Source organism: the organism of the source record quoted next, unplaced genomic scaffold (genome assembly GCF_019419815.1).
Source record: "Pyrus x bretschneideri cultivar Hongxiangsu unplaced genomic scaffold, Pyrus_bretschneideri_v1 Contig4, whole genome shotgun sequence".
Taxonomy (NCBI): domain Eukaryota; kingdom Viridiplantae; phylum Streptophyta; class Magnoliopsida; order Rosales; family Rosaceae; genus Pyrus; species Pyrus x bretschneideri.
Window position 1 is genome coordinate 11,222,219 of NW_025999723.1, and position 21,627 is coordinate 11,243,845.

At 37.9% G+C, this 21,627-nt stretch overlaps 2 protein-coding genes across 2 annotated transcripts; one reads left to right on the forward strand and one right to left on the reverse strand.

Annotated features, from left to right (window-relative positions):
- The first annotated feature begins 259 nt into the window (after positions 1–259).
- LOC103966433 (mitochondrial adenine nucleotide transporter ADNT1) lies at positions 260–6,439 on the forward strand. Its single transcript, XM_009379601.3, has 8 exons — positions 260–804; positions 1,225–1,273; positions 1,401–1,564; positions 1,792–1,829; positions 4,356–4,468; positions 4,690–4,803; positions 5,057–5,401; positions 6,061–6,439. Exons 1-8 carry the CDS (start codon positions 644–646, stop codon positions 6,142–6,144), a joined length of 1,068 nt encoding a protein of 355 aa, XP_009377876.2. The 5' UTR covers positions 260–643; the 3' UTR covers positions 6,145–6,439.
- Positions 6,440–11,875: 5,436 nt separating this feature from the next.
- On the reverse strand, positions 11,876–14,111 carry LOC103966434 (mitogen-activated protein kinase kinase kinase 7-like). Its single transcript, XM_048565295.1, has 2 exons — positions 12,209–14,111; positions 11,876–12,024 (listed from the first exon to the last, which is right to left on the reverse strand). The coding sequence occupies exons 1-2, from the start codon at positions 14,109–14,111 to the stop codon at positions 11,876–11,878; spliced, it is 2,052 nt and encodes a 683-aa protein (XP_048421252.1).
- Positions 14,112–21,627: the final 7,516 nt, after the last annotated feature.

A 21,627-nucleotide genomic window follows, 5' to 3' on the forward strand; every position in this document is an offset into this window, starting at 1 on the left:
TAAAAAAGATGAAAAAAAGAAGACAAAAACCTCATCTATTTTCTTGCGGTTCATGGACCACCCAAAACCCTCTCCCCTACCATGTGTAAAGTCACATCGACTCCCAACTCTTTCGTTTCCAGAAAGATTTTTCAATAATCGTTTCCCATAAATGATAATTTATGCGTGTTAAAAAGTTAATAATTTTAAAAAAAAAATTTAGAACTTACGTACAAGCATTTGATATACCATCTTATTTCAGCCACAATTAAAAATTTCTCGTTTCCACCAGTCACTCTACCACTCTGCTCCCTCACTCTCTCTCTCCTCTCTTCCTCTCTCTCTCTCTAAACGTAGACTATAAATTTCAGCAAATAAACAAACGCCGTCACATAAGACTCCGGCAGTTTGTCAAGGTCCCCCTCACCTTCAGCTCCCGAAAGCCGTCACCACTCCTATACTCGCACAACGACAACACACCCACACGCAGAACCAGATGCTCTCTTTCCCATAAAAAGACACTGTAAGGCTTCAAAATCCGTGCCGATCGATTGGCGCCGGGAAAAGCGAAGGCTCAGATTACTGCTCCGACGGCCTAGGGTTCCGACGAGGAAGGTCGAATCGTTGTTCGCTGATTGATTGCTCTCTCGCTCTCTCTGCTGAAATGGCTTCGGAGGATGTGAAACCGAGCGAATCGGCGGTCTCGACGTTCGTCAACCTGGCTGAGGAGGCGAAGATGGCGAGGGAGGGCGTGGTCAAGGCTCCGAACCTCGCGTTGCTCAGCGTCTGCAAGTCTCTCGTTGCTGGCGGAGTCGCCGGTGGAGTGTGAGTTTCTCGATTTCTTGAGTGGTCTGTTTGTTTCCATGGAAATGAAGTTTATCGATAGCAAATTTTCCCGCAAAATTTTTATCTTGTTTTCGAAAATTCGTTTGATGAAGCAAGTAATGTGGCTGAATCTTTAAATTTAATCGCTTGGTTAATGCAAATGAAGAAGGAGATCAAAATATTAAATCTTGCTAATCTATTGAATTGTGTTTTAGAATATCCCATGTGTAGTATTTTGAAAGGTCATAAATTTGAAGTATTTAATCTCATGAATTCCATTAGACTGCAGTGATGTGAACCTAGATTGTTGTATTATCGGTGCGACAATAGCAGGATCAGATTGTGCATTGTTTATATGTTCTCGATGCTATTCCCATGTTGACTGCTCTTGATTACTGAAATGTTTAATTTTCCGTTCAGGTCACGCACGGCTGTTGCTCCATTGGAACGACTGAAAATTTTGCTTCAGGTTCGTTTTTTCAACTAATTGTGAACAATGTCATTCATTTGCTTGTGTATGTGCCAACACACGCGCACACACAATAACACGTAGAAGTAAATTTCATTCCTTTCCTGACTGGTTATCTTGTCTTCAGGTCCAGAATCCACATAACATAAAATACAATGGAACGATACAGGGCTTGAAGTATATCTGGAGAAGTGAGGGTTTCCGTGGACTATTTAAAGGGAATGGTACAAATTGTGCACGTATTGTCCCCAACTCAGCTGTCAAGTTCTTCAGCTATGAGCAAGCTTCCAAGTATGTTTCTGACAAGATTGAAAGTTCATTTCTTTTTTGTCTTGGATTCCAGTATATTTTTAAATTTATCTTGGCCTTTTGTATTGTTCATATTTGCCCATCAATGTTGTATTATGGTCTGATATAATTTTTTTTTACAACTTCTGAATGCATTACCTTATCTTGTCGCTATATTTTACATTCTCCCACCTTACCTTTTGCTGAACTGTCCTTGTTAACTATGACAGGGGAATATTGTGGCTGTATCGGGATCAAACTGGCAATGGTATGTCCACACTTACCATCATTTTTTTTCCCTTGATGTGTAATAGCTAGTAATCTAGTGGGTCTCTGTTGGAGACTTTACATTACATCAGGAGATTTCATTACTTATTGCTTTGGGCCAGTTGGCATTTTGACTCAGGTTGGGTTGCTGTTTTAATATTTATGCTTTGTAAAATGTCTAAAAGAGGCTATCTAACATCCAGATATTCACATTACTAGCCTCTTCGCATGCGCTCACACTAGGCGTGACTTACATATTTTTAACTAAACATGCTAGGTGGAGCTTACAAATTTGAAATTTCTATTTGGTTTTGACATTTTTATTTGATTGGTTTTCCACTTTGTGCATAGCAAAACTATCTTGGCAAATAAAAATATTGAAAAGAAAATATAAATTTGTAAGTCGCGCGAGGGAAAGGCATCACACAAGATACGTGCGACTAACAATTTTTTAGTGTTTCATAAATAATAGGCTGTTATTGAAGCTCATACCATAGAGCTTGCTAGATACCTTTGTATAGTCACAGGTGCTGTAACATTTTCTACAAATTCACGCACCCTTTATTTTCAAGATTTTTTCACTGCTGTTATGGTTTCTATAATTATGTTTCAAGACATAACAAATGTATTGGTTAGTTGACGGTAGATATTGTTCTATATTAGCCTTCATTCTTGTACTCACCCTCTTCGGTGCTTGACTGCTTATCAAAATTGCAAAAGTACACTAAAAAAGCATGTACCGCATTATACAAATGTTGTAAATTCACAAAATATTACAAATTAAAACAGTCAAATTATTTTATATAAACAATTTTATGATATTAATGTACTTTGTGCTTTCAATTACAGTTCTTTGCTTTGGCCCTTCCCAATTCAACAAACACCTCCAACCATTTTGTGACTTTGATAGACCAACAAATCCTCCATCCTAAGAAGTCTTTGATTCTTCTCCCTTCTGGTATCGATATGCAAAATATCATGTTGAAGACAAGTGTCAACTTAATCTTTCAATTGCATCACTTCAATTACTGAAACTAAATGAAAATATGAGCATAAAAAAATGAGTTACTCCATAAACCTATGATATAAAGAAATTAAATTTAATAAAAAACCCCTTGGGTCCTATTTATAAAATGTCTCTTGAAAAAAGAAAAATAGTATGAGAAACGAAAGCAAATTCATAGTTTTGACAATATAAAATAGATTAAGTAAATTGAGTGCATAAATTATAAATAAAATGTTAAAAAAAAAAAAAAAATAGAACACCATTTTTTATACCAACGAATATACAGTAAAATAATGTCAATCAAAATATATTAAGCCACCAAATAAACACATAAATCTTATTCAGTACCTGTCAACCACATTCTGAATGAAGGCAAATTCAACACGCATAGACCATTGTGTTTCCTCTGCTTTTTCTTGCTAAAAATTAATCACCAATGTCACAATGTTGGGATGAGCGAAAGCAACCCTCTGTGGAAAACAGTAACAAAGACATCAATGTGATTAAATGCGTTGACGAAATGCATATATACAGCATTGAAGAGAAAAAATAAACATTAACAGTCAAACAACAAAAAAAAAAAACTTTAGAGAATGTATATATCAAAATGAAAATAGAAACATGTGCAAATAAGAAAACTAAAGAGGAAGCAAGAAGCAACTTAAAATAATAAATCTCCAACCATCTGAATTCATCATCCATCATCCCAAATTGCACAATATGGACAAAGATTGAAATTGTAGCCCACACAATTGGTACCTAGTGCCTTCACCCTCCAATATTTAAATATAATGAAACTGGCATGACTGGATGCTTTCCGCAGGTTAGAGAAATTCAAGCGGGTTGCTCTTTTCACTTTAAAATAATAAAAAAGGGTACCTCAAATGGAGTGCCTCACAGTCCTCACTCCTGTACAAAACAAAAGCAATGACATATCAATGTAATACAACACCAATTGCAAACTCTATACCTTGGCCGGGAGAATGCACCAGCCTTTGATTCCTAGAATGAAATTTTTTTCTGTTGATGAAGCAGTAAGTAGAACTACCAATAGAACTACGATAGAAGAGAGAAACGCAGTCATATTTTCAGGTTGGTTCTAGGAGATTGAAGCACTAGAAATATTTGAGAGTAATTTGTTGTGAGAAATTTTGAGATTGAAGACGGTTTTGGAGGTATGGAGAGGGGATAACTGCCAGGAGAGAATCATGGAGTGTAGAAGTATTGTGACTCTTTTAAATATCCTCAACGTCGTCTTTTGACCATCTTGTCCCCACTTTTTTATTTGATTTTTTTATCACTTGTAAACAAAGGGATTTTTGGGTTTATTCAAAAATTTAAACGTAAGGCCTTCTGCCTTAATAATATAGATAAACCAACAAAGAAACTATAATACTGCTATGATGTCACCATTTGGAAAATGACATGATCTTTATAGTTCCTTGGAACACATAGAGAGGCAGTTAGAAATCAATGGTTAATGTAGGTGATCTAAATCTCTTTTTCTTTCAATATCTGCAGAAGATGCTCAGCTCACTCCTATCCTGCGTCTTGGAGCTGGAGCATGTGCTGGAATTATTGCTATGTCTGCAACTTACCCAATGGACATGGTACGAGGAAGGATAACTGTACAGGTACTAATTTTGGTCCCTGTTTTTTCTTTGTTTCATAGAATGAATATTTTAAAGTCCTTTTTATTTTCGAGTGATAGCAGTCATCAATCCAAATATTCAAAGTCCTTTTTATTTTCGAGTGATAGCAATCATCAATCCGAATGATTGAAATTGCAAGAGAATTTTTAATTTCTATCAACGTTTGCAGTTATTAATATGTTTTGTTGATCTTAATTTTGCAGACAGAGAATTCTCCCTTTCAGTACAGGGGAATGTTCCATGCCCTATCGACTGTGCTCCGGGAGGAGGGCCCACGGGCTTTGTACAAGGGTTGGCTTCCTTCTGTTATTGGAGTTGTAAGTTTCTTTTGCTAAAAAAGGTGTTTTCACATATCCATTACTACTCTAACAACCTTTTGATATAAGTTCGAAATTAAAAAGAAATAAAGTTTGCTGATTTAGCAATAGATGGTCGTTCTAGGATCTAACTCTGATGATTTATCAATGCGGAAAACTCTTTTTGCTCCTTTTGTTGTTCCTCTGAAGTCTGAAGTCAGATTGCAAGACTGACTTTTGTTGTTAACCTTGCATCATCAAATTTTGTTTGCAGGTTCCATATGTTGGTCTCAACTTTGCTGTGTATGAATCCCTAAAGGATTGGTTAATCAAAAGTAGGCCATTTGGACTTGTTCAAGATACAGATTTGAGCGTGACAACAAGGTTGGCATGCGGGGCTGCTGCTGGGACTGTTGGGCAAACTGTTGCTTATCCTCTTGATGTCATTCGTCGAAGGATGCAGATGGGGGGATGGAGCCATGCTGCTTCTGTTGTCAGTGGTGATGGGATAAGCAAGGCCCCACTTGAGTATACTGGCATGATTGATGCATTTAGGAAAACTGTTCGTCATGAGGGCTTTGGTGCATTGTACAAGGGTCTGGTTCCCAACTCTGTTAAGGTCAGTCTTAATCTTTTTTTCTTTTATTTGTTTTCGGACAATTGTAGGTTGACCAGTTCTCAGTTTTTAAGAACAATTTTGTCAGGGTGGGCAAATAGCCCAACTAGATGCATCTTATAAATGGATTGGGTGGCTGACTGCTTGGTAAAATACTAACGTGGTTGTGGAAAATTGGACCATTAAAAAAGGTGTCACTAGGATTAGCAAGAAAAGGGTTTAGAATTAAGTCCTGCGAATTCTTACGTGGCTTCCAAGCTATGGGTCACGGCCTGCTGTGTATGGGTACCACATGTCAAGAGGGTTTTCAACCTTTAGTATCCACTATGAATACTAATCCTGAATGGTTATAGAAGAGTATATGAAAGTTTGATGTTCCATGAAACTCTTAACCCCCAGGAAACATTTTATTAATCAGCGTCTGTTTAAACTATCATATTATAGTTAAAAAGTACTTGTAGGGGCTGCATTCAATTTGTACCATCTCCATTTACATCCCTAGGTGTGTGCTTTAATGTGTGCATGGATTTTTTCCGTTTCAGTAAATTTTTTTTATACAAAGATGAAGATGTATTGATCTTCTGACGAGTTGTTATTTGTCATTAATATTTTACACACACGTCTTTGCCAACATAATATTTTTCTCTGCTCCAAATTTTCAGGTAGTCCCATCCATTGCGCTTGCATTTGTGACGTATGAGATGGTGAAGGACGTTTTAGGAGTTGAGATCAGGATATCAGACTGATATTGCGGGAGGTCCATGATATTTGTCTCTGCTCGTGCTATTTTTGTAGGCCGGGAAATAGAGGTCTGGCAAACTAGGGGTAATTTGATTCCTTTTTCATTCTGAAGTTAGAAGCGAGTCTTGTGTTCATAAATTGCTTCCCCTTGTTTTTCATTTTTTCTGTTTCCTTATGAACACAATTTAGCTTTGAGCTTCCCATTCATATGAAGTGCCAATAAGTGTTTTGACAATGTAATGCATCTGCGTGCTTTCCATAAGCGCTGATAAAGCATTATCTACATGCCGTTATATGTTACTGATTCGATTCTCTCTTCATCACCAACCATTCCCTCCCAACCCACCCCCCCCCCCCCCCCAACAAACAAATTGGCGGCTGTGTCTCGTATTTCGTTGGTAGACTAAGCTACTTGACATTTGGTAGATATCTTGAATAATTCATGATTCAACTTACACGCGAGATGCGCTATGAATGATTTCAGAATCTCTTTGTTGTCATACTTGGAGATTGCAGCATGTGAACTTTTTTTTTTTTTTTTTTTTTCGGTGATGGTTTAGCATTGCTAATTTTGTGCTTTTAAGACAAATTAATAGAGGACTGGATTTGTTTTTGTATTTTAACGTGTCTAATTTTGTTCTGTTCATGAGAATTTTAAGACTGCATTTGCATACTGTTTGGTTTGTAATTTCAGCTCCTGGATCAAACTTGCTAGGTATGTCCGCTTATTGCTTATTTTGCTTTTTTCAGACATTACCACTTGTTTGATTTATTACGACGCAATACATGAATATAGCTAAAACGAAAAATGAAAAATCTTGCATTATATTATCATCAGTAATGTAATTAGGCGAAACTCGGTGATAATATCCTGTGTTTGCTTTCTTTCTGACCGAAAACTAGAAATTTTTGTATTACATCTTGCTTTCTGATTCTTTACACTCTTCGGCCATGCCTGGAATCCCTTATTCTTGTTCGACACCTTTGATTCTGTCTCCGAACTGGCTTGACCTCGTCTGTCTCCCGTCTGTTGATTTGTAATTTCTTGGTAGCTTTAGCTACGTCTTTCTTCATTTCGTGTTGTCTCTCTGCAGAATTTAAGCTTTCGTCTGTAGATACAGAAAATAATGAAAGGAACACGGTAAGAAGGTTCAGCTCGGCGGTAAACTCCGAGTTTGGCAACTGTGATGGCGTGGATCGATCATTGTGTTCCTCGTCTCTGTCTTCCAGCACCTGATCAACCTTGTTGTCTGTAACACCGGCAGGTTCTACCATTTTACTAATGCAAACCTTCCTAACAAAAGAAAAAACATCTTCAAATTCTGACTTCTTGAATGGAAGAGCCGAACCGGAATCAAAACAGAAAGTAAGTATAATCTGTAGACTTGTCCATGATTATGGAATGTTTCGCGGGATGGAGTGATTAATGGGTAGGGCTGCAAAATCTTTACTTCATGGGTTTACTTTCCCATATCGAGCTTCCATTGGGTCTGGCTCGTTGAAGTTCAGCTCGTGAAAGAAACAAACCAAATTTGAACATTGACATTTTCGACGAGATAGTTGGAACTATATTCTATTCAAATTAAACAGAGATTGAATAGGAGAGGGGACCTGTCACCTGTGCGTTTGCGTGGCCGGAAACAATGAAGAAAATCGGTTTCACAAGTCTGAGGTCAGGTGCTTTGAAAACACCAGATTGTAGTTGTAAAATTAGTCACAATTACATCATCTAATCAAGGTTTACCGTCAATATAGGTCTACAATTTTGTTGGTGTCGGAGCAAAGAATACATTAATTGGAGGGCCAAAAATAATTTTACTAAATATTGCATGTATTGAACTAATATTTTATATTTTTCCATATATCAAAAGACTGAGGATAATTGTATGATAACTATAAACATAAAATACCTGACAAAACACACACAAAGAGCAACACCCAGATGTACCAATTAAAATACCTTATAAACATAATGAAAGATAAAAACGCTATTACCAATTTTATTTTCTAAAATTAGTTCTAATATAAGAGGATAATCTCTCTAAATAGGAATACGGGAAACTTGATATAAGTCCAATTTTTTAAGCCAATAGTAGGAATAGTCCAATTTATTAAAATAAGTCCAATTTGTTATATTTAATTATTTAATTATCAATACTTATCTGTTCAATGATAAGATTTATTATAAAAATCAAATTTCTTCCCAATTATCTCTTTGCTTATTTCTTTTTATTTATCTTTTTGTTATTTCTCGTTCTTCCTCCTACTTTAATGTGACATCCCACATCGCACAGGGGAGTGATCCTTAAATGTATATTCTCATCCCTACCTAGCGAGGTCTTTTGGGAGCTCACTGGCTTCGGGTTCCGTAGGAACTCCGAAGTTAAGCGAGAAAGAGGCTTGAGCAATCCCATGATGGGTGACCCACTGAGAAGTTGCTCGTGAGTTCCCAAAACCAAAACCGTGAGGGAATGGTAAGCCCAAAGCAGACACTATCGTGCTACGGTGGTGGAGCGGGCTCGGGAAGTGATCCGCCCCGAGCCGGGATGTGTCAGTTTGGTACCAGAGCCTAACCCTAGTCGTGGTGTGCCGACGAGGACGTCGGGCCCCAAAGGGGGGTGGATTGTGACAACCCACATCGCACAGGGGAGTGATCCTTAAATGTATATTCCTATCCCTACCTAGCACGAGGCCTTTTGGGAGCTCACTGGCTTCGGGTTCCGTAGGAACTCCGAAGTTAAGCGAGAAAGAGGCTTGAGCAATCCCATGATGGGTGACCCACTGGGAAGTTGCTCGTGAGTTCCCAAAAACAAAACCGTGAGGGAATGGTAAGCCCAAAGCAGACAATATCGTGCTACTGTGGTGGAGCGGGCCTGGTAAGTGATCTGCCCCGGGCCGGGATGTGACAAATATAGGTAAATTTTTGCACACATATATATTAGTAGTAAAATATGCTCAATATATATAATAATGCATGAAAATAATTCACCAACAAATAAAGGAAATTTGATTAAAAATTAATATATCTACTACTTTTTGTTTATGAATTTCAATTTCTTTTTTTATATTACAAACATAATGTACCTACAATGTGACATCCCACATCGCCCAGGGGACTGATCCTTAAATGTATATTCCCATCCTACCTAGCACGAGGCCTTTTGGGAGCTCACTGGCTTCGGGTTCCGTAGGAACTCCGAAGTTAAGCGAGAAGAGGGCTAGAGCACTCCCAGGATGGGTGACCCTCTGGGAAGTTGCTCGTGAGTTCCCAAAAACAAAACCGTGAGGGAATGGTAAGCCCAAAGCGGACAATATCATGCTACGGTAGTGGAAGCGGGCCCGGGAAGTCGTCCCACCCGGACCGGGATGTGACATTGGTATCAGAGCCTATCCCTGGCCGGAAATGTGCTGACGAGGACGTCGGGCCCCTAAGGGGGATGGATTGTGACATCCCACATCGCTCAGGGGACTAATCCTTAAATGTATATTCCCATCCTACCTAGCACGAGGCCTTTTGGGAGCTCACTGGCTTCGGGTTCCGTAGGAACTCCGAAGTTAAGCGAGAAGAGGGCTAGAGCACTCCCAGGATGGGTGACCCTCTGGGAAGTTGCTCGTGAGTTTCCAAAAACAAAACCGTGAGGGAATGGTAAGCCCAAAGCGGACAATATCGTGCTACGGTAGTGGAAGCGGGCCCGGGAAGTCGTCCCACTCGGGTCGGGATGTGACATACAATATAATTCACCTATTGTTTAATCTTATAAGAAAATAATGTATCTACTATTTTATTTTATTTATTTATTTATTTTTTGTTGAATATGTACTGTTATATTTTAATGGAGATAATTTGTCTTGGTTTAATTTTTACGAAATTATTTAGGCACTGTTTAACTTTCCCAAAATAATGGAACTACTATTTTAATTTACCTACAAAATAAATACTATTTGATTCAAAATTAATTTACTTATATTTTAAATATAAATATAGATAAATTATTTTTCACAAGCATATATAATAACAAACAAAAAATGCCTAATGTATGTAATAATCTAGGTAAAATAATTTACCTACAACATAAAAGAATATTAATTGGTTTTTTGTTGTTTTATAAAACAATATTATTATTTGATGCAAAATAACTGATTGTACAAAGGATTTTTCTTTCCAAACGAAAAATGTGCCCATAAATTGTTTATGAACAAGGCTAAATTTATATATATATATATATATATATTCCTAATATTTATCATACAAGAAAGGTAAAATTTCCATATGGGTATTAATGTTTATTGACATAACTAGAGTTTTGTGGCATAAGTTGTAAATATGTGATAATAATTGGTTACATATTTGTCTACATGGTACTCTATTTGAAATTTGAGTTTTATTTGGAAGTTTAATATTATGTGGGTTTTTGCTTGGAAAATAAGAGTTTCAAGGATCTTTTTTAAAGAACCCTAAAAGATATCAATTAACTGGCTGATGGCGAAAAGTGAACTTCATGAAGAATATGATCTACTTGCTGATACCGACATTTTTGTATTTTTCGTTAATGCCAGAGCAGAAGGGAAAACAGACATGGTGCAACGGCGATGTTTGAGCTGGTCTGCCTCCAAAACTGGAGGTTGTGAGTGAGTGAGTGAAGATCATTGTATATTAACTAAAAGGTTCCTCTGATTTACTCCCGGAGCATTCCCTGGAGGCGTTATCAAGAATTTCTCAAGTTATATAGAACCTAATGAACCTAATCAAGAAATTATTAATTGTACAGATATCAGTCTAAATGTTTGGAACTCTAAATTTTAATAGACACTTATGGGATTTACTGCGATTTCTCATTAGAACTGTACATCTATGCGGGTGAGGCGTGCAGTCTTCCTGTGATTTTAGAGAAGTTACGGTTTAATTTGTTGTAATTTCTTCTTGGAACTGTACAATGTATGTGTCTGAACCTCCGTGGTATGTGTTTACCCATGTCGCTGATCCTGATGCTTATGGTAAAAATTCTAAATCTTCACAATTTATCCAAGCATTGCAGGAACTATTTATGCAGAAGAAAAACATAAATTGTAAATTTAGTTCATTGTTTACATGGCTTGGTAAAAGTTGTGCCACTTCTGAATGCTTTGCAAAGATATATACAAACTCTTCTTCTGCCCCCGGCTGAAATGATTTCCGATTGTCTTTTGGTAACATCTCGTCAGAGATCATCACTGTTGAAGTCTTGCCTGCATTATGCTCGACAGTGCCTTGCATAGATCGTTCCTCTACAGTGCAAACCTTCAAGCTATCATGATCGAAAGGTCTTGCCACTTTTTTATATGTTATGTACAAAAGGTAAGCTCTACGTGACTAAAACTTGTAAGGTTTGTAGCCGACTGTTTGTAAAGATACTGCAAAAGGATCTCCGCGTTTCTGCCCATTCATGGTATATCTTTTTCTGACTGACATGAAATCCCAATGCTCTTGCAACTCTTGCCCCTCACTTTTGGGACTTCAAACAATTTCTTCGTCCTCCGTCTCTCTCCTGGCATAGAGTTTTTTAGGTACATTTGAGTCTGTCAACAGACATTTTTGTCCTTGGAACTTTTTAAACTGTGTTCTTGAACGTAATTTACTTCTCAGAGCAAGCTAAACCGTTCCTATCTTGAACCGTGCTTCTCTGATGTTCGTCTGAGCAATCCACAGACTGAAAGTTAGATGGAAGATTAGATAATATGTTGATACAATGTATGACTCTAGGAGAGCTCAGAATCTGAGACATGTCCGGATTTAGTTCTCCGTATTCTTGGACTCATTGCCATCAGCTGGCTTTCTGAACCCAATCTCAGACTAACACTGCGGCAAGGGGTCATCTGTGGAGGTCTGGAACGTCCTCTTGGTGTTCCTGTGTAACCGAAAGAATGATTGCATCAGTGCACAGTAGCGTAAAAGAATTAATTCTGTTTTCTGATTGACACAGCATCTTATTAAAACAATGTCTGAAAATTGCACTACTCCAACAAGTTTTACAGTTTAAATTTGTGTATAAAATATAATGAGGCATAAATGAGTTGTATGATTACGGCAACCTGGTAGTCTGTTGGATTTCACATCCGACGATTTCTTCAAGAATGGAAGTTTCTTTTTCACACTATCAGGCGAAGATAAACTCTTCCCTTCAGGTGTTGTTGAGAACGGATCATCTGCAGGGACCACAATTTCATCGCCACAGATTGAAGCTCCATCACTTCCGGATTCTGAAGTATCCTTCAGGCTTGAAGACGTTCTTTCTCTCTCTGCGATCCTGTAAACGAACATTTGGAATGGAATTTGTGATATTGATGATGGTTCAGAACTCCCCCAAGAAGGAATCTTTCTCACAAGCCCAGACTCAATCTCACAGTAATCTACCATAGGAACAGGCGGGTCTAGCTGGCTGTTGTAATCAGGATTCATCGCAAGGAACCGTTTAATGTAGCGAAGAATCCTACAAATGGATGAGAAACTTGGCCGTTGATTGGGGTCACTATGCCAGCATTTCTTTGTGAGGTTGGTCACATATCTCAGAGAATAGAACGGAAACAGCGGCCTCTCCCCCGCCCTTATGTTTCGGCTCATCTTGTCCCCTTGAAGATGACTATCCTCAAAAGGGACTTTCCCTGTCAGGAGTTCAAAGCAAACCATTCCAAAGCTATACACATCGGACTTTTCTGCGTACTTTTTCTCAGTACTTTTTCCTTGTTCTTGCTCTTCCAGAACTTCCGGCGCATACCAGATGAAAGACAGGCTTCCACTCTGATTTGAAGGGTTTTTGTGGTTGGAGATATTGACAGAAGCTAAACCAAAACCTGAAACCTTGGCTTGCAAGTAACCTTCTGTGGAGATGCCTCTTGGTTTAACAAGTATGTTAGAAGGATCCAAATCTCCGTGGTAGATTTTTTTTGAGTGGAGATATTCCATTCCTCTTGCAATTTGAAGCATCAGATCAATAGCAACAGGAAGAGAAAATGGAAGACGTTTTCGGGCGCCACAGATCTCTTTGATGTAGCTGCAGAGGTCTCTACTCATCAGTTCCATTATGAGAAAACACTCTTTCTTTTCTTCATCCGTAAAGCCACAAGGGAAGAGCACAATGTTTGGGTGGGAAAGTGATAACAACAAAGAAATCTCCGGCAACAAGGGTTCAATTTCCCCAAAGAAATGTCTTGAGGCAAAGGTTTCACCCAACCATACGATCTCCTTATACTGACTTCCAGCCCCAAGGCGCCGCCTCACCTGGTAGTCCTTAGATCCCACCAGAACTGAACTAGGTAAGAGCTTCCCTTTCAAATTCTGCGACTCTGATCCGTCTGCGCTTTTGAAAAGATCTATGAGTCGTTTCCCATACTTTGTTGAACCCGAAAGTTTCTTTCCGCTGATTTTATGCAGAAGGGTCCATCTATCTTCATTTCCTGCTGATTCAAACCTATTGCAAAAGTCTTGAGTAATCAAGTACTGCTTCCCAAATCTCCACTTGAAAAGTTTCCAATCTCTGTAGTCTTGTTTGTACTTGTCTGCGAACATGGTTTTCTTCCTCTGTATTTCATCCTGATCCAACCCCGATATTTCTCCAGCAATGTCGATTGCTTCGATGACGATCGGCATGCAGGCAAGTAGGTTGTGGATGTGAAACTCGATGCAATCGGAATTCTGATAGAGTGTGATGGCCTTAGCCCACCAATCCTTGGTATCCAAGCATTGTCGAATGTAGGCTTCTGCATCTTTGAATATCCTGTGGAGCTCCCTCAGAGGCTGCTCGAGAACCCTCCATTTCATGTGCTTCTCATCAAACCGAAGATTATGTCTCATCTCCTCCGCTATTGATTCATATGCTGAGCTGAAGATATCGAGCAGCAAAAAGCACTGCCGCTGATTGATTTGGATGTTGTCTTGGAACACCATTAAAGCCTTTAAGCTGCCTACATCCTCCCCAATCCTTCGGAATTGCTCCATTTCAGGACTCGACCGCGAAGATCTTGAAATGAAACCAAATTTGTTAACACAGAAAGAAGAGAACGAAAACAATGACAATGAGGTTCCGAGTGACTAACCAGGGAAGCAATAATGAAAAGGAAAATGTGAATCCCCTGGCATGCAAATGGATTTTCTTGCAGCGCAAGCAACCCGAAAAATGTGGCATCTTCAAGAACAAAACTGCGAATAAGGATGTCGAAGACGATGAGGGTTTCTGCCAAATCGTCTCGATGAAACAGCAGAATCAAACATACCCATATAGGTTTTCTCAGCAACCAATCGAATTGAAAGCTGGGTACATCCCAACTTGAATTATTCTTCCAGACAAATCCGGCTTGTAGTTAAAAGCGTACAAAGCACGTGGAATATAGTTAAAACCACTCAAAAAAGGGGTTAAAAATAGTACCCCAGAGAGAAAACTTGAATCGAGCAGAGCAAAGCAGTAAGAAAACAATGGGATTTTCCTGGAAAATATTGGATTTGGTTAGAAAGTGATGAATTTTGGGAACACTAACCAACATTGTGTTGGTTGATGACACTAGTTTTGTTTGTGCGCAGTTGTCCTTCCAAGTGTTCCCGCCAGCTTCGATGTCGCCTTTTGCTCAATTTAGGAAGTCTGTTAACCGTTCTAACCGAATTCCTTTTTAAATAAAATAAAATAAAATAAGGGTTGGTTTCAAATTGGTCTAACATTTTTTTTTTTTTAACAAACGATATTATCAACAACTAACGGGAAGGGGTGGGTTTAGCCTCACAATGGGTTAGCAATAATATAGTTCAAATTCGCCACTTGGTCTAACCTTTTAAAACATTTCAAATAACAACTTTTTTTTTTTAACGACAAATAACTACTTATATAAATGGAATCAGTTAGGTTCACTAGCGTTTACCAATGATATGGACAAATATTAAAGCGTGTTTTAACTCTCAAGTCATTTATGGAGCTTTGAATTTCCAAATCGGTGCATTTTAGCTAAGCAAATTTACAGTTTAACTTGGCTAAAATTGGTCAATTTAAGGGACTAGATCTTAAGACAGCAATTAGTGAAAGCCAATTTGGTCCCTGGAAATGAAAATCGATAGAAGTAGTCATTGAGTTTGTCCACTGTAAATCATTTTAGTATTTTCATGAAAAAATCTGTCAATATCCATGTTAAATTGTCACGTGAACAACCACGTGACCCTTTTTTAAGGGTATTTTGTCTAACGAACTCTTCTAGTTAACGAGGATATTAACAGACTTTTCATGGAAGGTCCAAAATGATTTTCGATGGACAAACTCAGAGACTACTTCTATCGATTTTCATTGTTAAGAGCTAAAGTGCGTAGTTATGCCAACCTCATGGATTATTTTGGCTAAAAAGCCAACCAATTTTAGTATTTGTCCACCTCATCGTGTAATTCTAGTATCATCATCATTTAATGTTGGTAAAGTCCCCAGTGACCAAACAGATATCTAGTTTTTAAAATGTTAGATAGTTATTTGGAATACTCTAAAAGGTTGAGACTGATTTGGAATCCCCCCAAAAAGGTTTGGTAGTTTTCCGTACCTTTTTTTAGTACATACAATATTATCTTATTGACACCCCCGACCAAAATCAAGGCGTGTTGCTCGTCACGTGAGGGTGAGGTAGCCATGTGCGCAGTACGGAAATGATATTGATAAAAAGAAATGCGAGTAACTAAGAACCAAGCTAACTAATTTACACTAAGCAAATATAAGTGCTGATAAGAGCATATTTAGGCGACTTAGTTGGCTTGTTCTTGTGCATTTACGTTGTTATTTCTTAGTTCTTTAAGTCTTTTAAGCCATTTTCGTATGTTTTCAGGTTCTAAGGGCTAAAGGAGCAAAGAAGTGCATTTTGGAGCCTTTTGGAGCACTTTTGGGCTAAAGATGGATAGCTTATGCTTGGAGCCAAAGTGTTGGACGAAATTGAAGACCAAGTGAGCCTAGAATCGAAAAAAGAAGGAGGAATCAAGAATTGGAAACCAGTTTCCATTATTGGGAGTTTCTATTTTTGAAGGTTTCCAATTGTGCAGGTTTCCATTTATGAAGGTGTCCATTTTTTAAGTTTCCAAATAATGTTGGTTGCCTAAATCACATGTTCTAGAAGCCCTAGACATGTCCTAAATTGTGCCGCACCTTACCTTCCTTTTCTCTCCAAATTTCTGGCCTTAAAATCCTTTCCCTTTTCCTTGCCGTGAGATTCTTTCCCATTCTTCCCAAAATCAGTCACAAATCTTGTTTCCTTTAATTCTTGGTCAAAGGCACATTCCTGATTTCTTTTTCCCTTTCTTGCCGTGAGTTTAATTCCTTTTCTCTCCCAAAATCTGCAAGATTATGTCACAATCCCTTTCTTAAAAGTCTTAGCCACACCTGTACATTCCCTTTCACTCAAAATCTGCAAGTTTAATTGCACTTTCCCCTTCTTTTCCTCCCTTTGCCGCAAGACTTAGCCCTTTTCCTTAATTCCTAATTTCAATTACCTATTCTAAAGGGATTTAACTTAATTCCTGATTCTTAGAATTGATTTGGGGAATTAAACACTTACTTATTTCCTATGCAAGCCTTGCCGTGCCTTAATAAAGGGTTTGAGGGTCAGATTATGAGGGGATTCACTATTCGACATCCCTTGGACACAATTCTATACCTTGCCGCAGCTTCCTTCTAAACCCTTGACAATTTCTAACCTTCCACACCCCTTGCCGCACCACCACTCATCCATACACATCCTTAGACCCTTGTGCCGCAGCAATTAGGAGAGGAAGGAGGCCTTGAACGTTTCATGCTTGCAGATTGGAGCGTTCTTAGGTGTACTTCGTTCTTGTTTTCAATGTTTACTTTGTTATTACTTTCTGAGTTTGCTGTAATCATGAGTGGCTAAACCCCTAATTAGTTAGGGGAAAGTTTGAAGCCATGAACATGTTTGAGATATGAATTGATTTCTTCCAATTGTGATTTGTTAAGTTGTGATTGCAATTCAATTATCTGTTTTATTCAAAACTTGTTCTTGTATGTTGATTAAGGATGCATACCTAGTTTTCATGCATGAACTCGATGCTAGTTTATAAACGAGTTTCACCTAATCGTCACAAGTTTATAAACATGAGTAATGAAGGTTGCTAGTCACAACCGCGTTAATTGAATTCTTGGCAAGAGTATCATGCATTCATAGTTACAATTGCCTCGTCAACACTTATGATTTTCATAGAGCATAATGATCTCTCACTGTATCTCTTTTATGCATTCATATTGAGGACCGTTGGAGAATAATTTGAATTGTCGCATGCATCATCCAATTCAATGACATAAGGAAAATCTGAGGGTTAATTAGTGCATCACGGTTAACTTGGGGTGTTGAGCATCATAGTTAATGAAAAGCAATTGGAAAATCGATTCATATACAAATGTGTCATGTGTGGAGAATGGACCTCTAACTAATCCATCCATCATCTTGTTTCCAAAAATTCGTTTTACAATCTGCCTAGTTTTATAACTTGTTTTGTTATTTCAATTTTCGTCAAATCAAAACCCCCCTTTACTTTCTTGTTTTATAGTGTTTAGAATCTGTTTAGTTTGTGTTTTAAAGTGTTTTGAATCAACCTATAATTTTAAATTCGTCCAAAATTGTGTTTAGAGTCATAAACTGCCTAGTTAGTGTTTTTAGGCAGTTTTGAGTCTTTTGAACTTGTTTTGAGTCCTTTGAGTCTTTGTGAACGTTTTCAACTTTGTTTTTATGTTTTTGAGTCAGTTTAGAGGTTTTAGCAAGCCCTCCTAATCCCCGGTCCAGAACGATCCCTACTTGCATCCTTATTACAATTTGACAACAAGAGGGTTAATTTGTGTGCTTAACTATTTTCGCATCAAGTGCTAAACTCGATATTTAAGTGTGATACACCATAATCAAAGCATAGGTAGCCTAAGTGCAGTCCAGCAGGACAAGTACTAATTATACAATACCAGAGGTGGTCCTACATTAGTGATAATCTTTCAGAACCGTCGTCAATTCCTCCTAAGCCACCAACAAGCATTCCTACCTAAAACCTGGAGGGGCGCAAAACAGAAAATGTGTGTGGGCAAAAACAAAGCTTTTCAAAACCATTTCAATTATCAAATGTAGTAACCCTTTGCTGTAAAACCTATATAATTTCCCAGAAATTAGAATACATATCTATATCACAACCATGTTCAAAATAGCAAAATCCACAGGTATACCATGCCAAAAATCTCAGCATAACGAATTAGGTAAACCACGTGAAGTAAGTCAACGACAAGTAACATATCAGCCGAAGTCACCTAACATTTCCTGTATGGCTGAATCTATAGCTCATCCATCCAGTTAGAGTCACCTAATGTGACTTGTACGGCTCAACCAGTAGCTTAACAAGTATGCCTGCACACGAGTTGAAACCTCCTAAAGTGGTCTGTAGGACATGATTGGGTGTAAATAAATACGTTCAAGTGCTACGATCACGTGAAGACTGTACAAATGATTGCGGGTCACCTACGAGTCAGAACCACCTATAGTGGTCTGTACAACAGGACTGTGCACCTAACTTGGATCCAAGGTAAGCATATGGTGGGGGGGTGAACATCACATGAATGACTGTGCCCTGACCACGGACAGGAGCACTAACACCGGGGTGTAGGTTATGAGCTATAGATACATCTCAGCATAATCATGCAACTCACATCCACAATCTATAAACTCACCTGGAACTTACCAGAGCGTCTGCAGCGTCAAACATAAATATGTGCAACTACTAAATGCATATTCTAAATATAAAACATTTGGCATGGCATTTTAAAACACAAGTCCATTTAAACACATTTTCTAGGAAAATTACCAAGCATACATACATACATACATACATACATACATACATACATACATACATACATACATACATACATACATGTACTGAAAACCAAAAGCCCACTCACCGATATGTGGAAGGGTCGTAGCCCCCGAGTCTTGCTTGACTGCGCTCGTCCTCTGGAAAAGTCTTACCTATATGCGAAACAACTATTTTAACATTATTTTTAAGCACATATACAAAACTAGGTAATAACTTCCTATACATTGCTCAATTGGGGCATTTGAATATACCATCGTGGCCTACTCAACCCTACGAACATCCCCATATTTTTAGAAAAAATTTCTAAGTTCCCACGCGCCCTAAGTTAAGGAATATTCCGTTAAATAACAGCATATTCCGTCTAAAAACTAACGGTGTTACCTTACACCTTTAGCATATTCCGTCAAAGTTGACGGAATATTCTCCTTCGTCTCCGATGGTTCATCAGATTCCAGCGCTAGTAGCCGCTACACTTGCCGATTTCTGGAAAAACTTCAAACTTCAATAACTTACTCAATTCTCAACCAAAATTCATAAATTGGTACCAATGTGAAGCTCAGGACAAAAAGAACATATCCTTACCACTTTTAGGTCCTAAAACTAACGAAATTTAGCCGGAAAAATCTTGATAGTCCAGCCAGCCCTGCAACTCGACAAATTCGAGGGTCCCGACGTCCAAAATTCTTCTAGGAGCTTCGCGAAGAAGTTTTAAGACTCCCTAGGACCCTAAAACTCAACGAAACATCCGCGATCATGACGGAGTAATAGCGCACCTCGTCGGAGCTCCTTGGTTCTCAAGTTTCCAAAGTCCTCATGTCTAACCAAAGCTATAGTTCGACTCCTGAGCTTGAAAGAAGCACGAGATAAGATCCACAACCTCGATCTATGAGTGATGAAGTGGTTTGAGAGAGTGATGGAAGAAAATTCGAGAGGGAGAGAGAGAGAGAGAGGTCAATGGGTGTGTGTGGTCCAGGGTTGGCCAACCAAACAAAATAAACAAAAAAAATCTTAAGTTCTAATTGGGTCCAACTACTTAGGAAGAAAAATGAATTGGTCCAAATCCTAAGCTCTTTCTTACAACACACTCAACGTTCAAGGGCATAAAAGTCATTTCCACGCTATTAAGGACAAAATATATTATAATTCGGGACGGGTTGTCACACTTATACTAAAGGGTGGAGGAGTGGGTTGAGCCTCAAAATGGGCTAGCCATAATAATTTGGTTCAAATTTCCCTTTGGCAAAAATCAAACCTAAGGCCTCTCATTTACAAGTAAGGTGAAATATCACTAAATTATAGTACCAAGTGGCTTTTGTTCTTAACCCTAAAATAAAATAAATGTTGTTACTTCTAACTATAAGCCTAACCAATTTTGTTGCTTTGAATTATTGAAGAGTAAAGCCTAGTTGTCGCTCTTGTTCAGAGGCGGATTTGAAAGGACCATCAGAAACAATATTACAGGAGTAATCCTATACTTAACAACTATTTGTACTATCATTTGCACTATTTCTTCAATAAAGGTAGGGCATGCCATAGCTCAATCGATTTTGATTATTTTCCTATTGTTATCGAAACTCATCATTCACTAAAGTTGAATTTCAGACCTCTCACTTATAAGTGAAAAAAAAAAAAATTAATATCACTAGATCATAGCACTAAGTAATATGATTTTGAGTAATGGAAATCTTTTAGCACCACTTGGCTTTATTCTATTAATATTCATATTCACGTGTAAATAACAAAGTTGGTACTATGAGTGTATTTGAAAATACTTTTAAAATGACTCAAAACGTTTTTGAAAGTGCTTGTGGAATCAATATTTAGTAAAAATGCAAGTGAATATTGGAAAAAACACTTGAAGTACTTTTTGCAAGAAGCATATGTTTGGAAGTCTTTTTAAAATGACTGAAAGTGTTTTTAGCAAAAATGTTTTTGGATTCTAAAAGCACTTAAAGTGCTTCTTGCAAGATTCACTGTATTTGTACTTTTCAAGATTTACTTGCATTTTATTAGGGATTAATTCCAAAAATATTTTCACAAAAAATGTTTTTGGCCATTTTAAAAGAACTTCTAAACGAGCTCTGTAACTAGTGTTTCTCCAAAATGCATTTCAAGTGTTTTTCAAACCCAAAAACACTTTTATCAAAATCGCCTTCAGTCATTTTAAAAAAAAGCTACTAGACCCATCCCATAACCCTATTTGCCCACCCCACCTTATATTACCAGCCCTCAAAAAAGTTAAAAAAATTAAAACACTCTTTCTCCACCCACCTATATTCCTAAAATGTCCTTTACATATTCTACTATTTTACAGAAATTGAAAGAAATAAACTAAAAAAAGCACTCAACCCAACTACCACCCAACCCCTTACAACACAATGCAATTCGACGGCAACCTCTCGATCTTCATTTTTTCAAACAAGTCCAAAGCCTCATTCTCAAAGAAAGTGCAGAAATCATTGCATTCCAAGTACACATTTTTTTAACTACCATTTGCTGGAACACGTATCCAGCGCTATCCAAACAACCAGTCTTCCTGTAAAGATCCACCAACTCAGTCCCAAAAAGTGCATTCAATTCAATCTCATTCCAAATAACATGCCTATGGATTTGCTTTCTCCAATAAATAGATCCC

Bases quoted from the DNA above. Each gene is read 5' to 3' on its own strand.
- LOC103966434 (XM_048565295.1), bottom strand. From the start codon at position 14,111: ATGGAGCAATTCCGAAGGATTGGGGAGGATGTAGGCAGCTTAAAGGCT. The intron at 12,025-12,208 runs GTTGCCGTAATC...TCGGTTACACAG, and splicing joins GAAATCCAACAGACTACCAG to GAACACCAAGAGGACGTTCC.
- LOC103966433 (XM_009379601.3), top strand. From the start codon at position 644: ATGGCTTCGGAGGATGTGAAACCGAGCGAATCGGCGGTCTCGACGTTC. The intron at 1,830-4,355 runs GTATGTCCACAC...CAATATCTGCAG, and splicing joins TCGGGATCAAACTGGCAATG to AAGATGCTCAGCTCACTCCT. The intron at 5,402-6,060 runs GTCAGTCTTAAT...CCAAATTTTCAG, and splicing joins TGGTTCCCAACTCTGTTAAG to GTAGTCCCATCCATTGCGCT.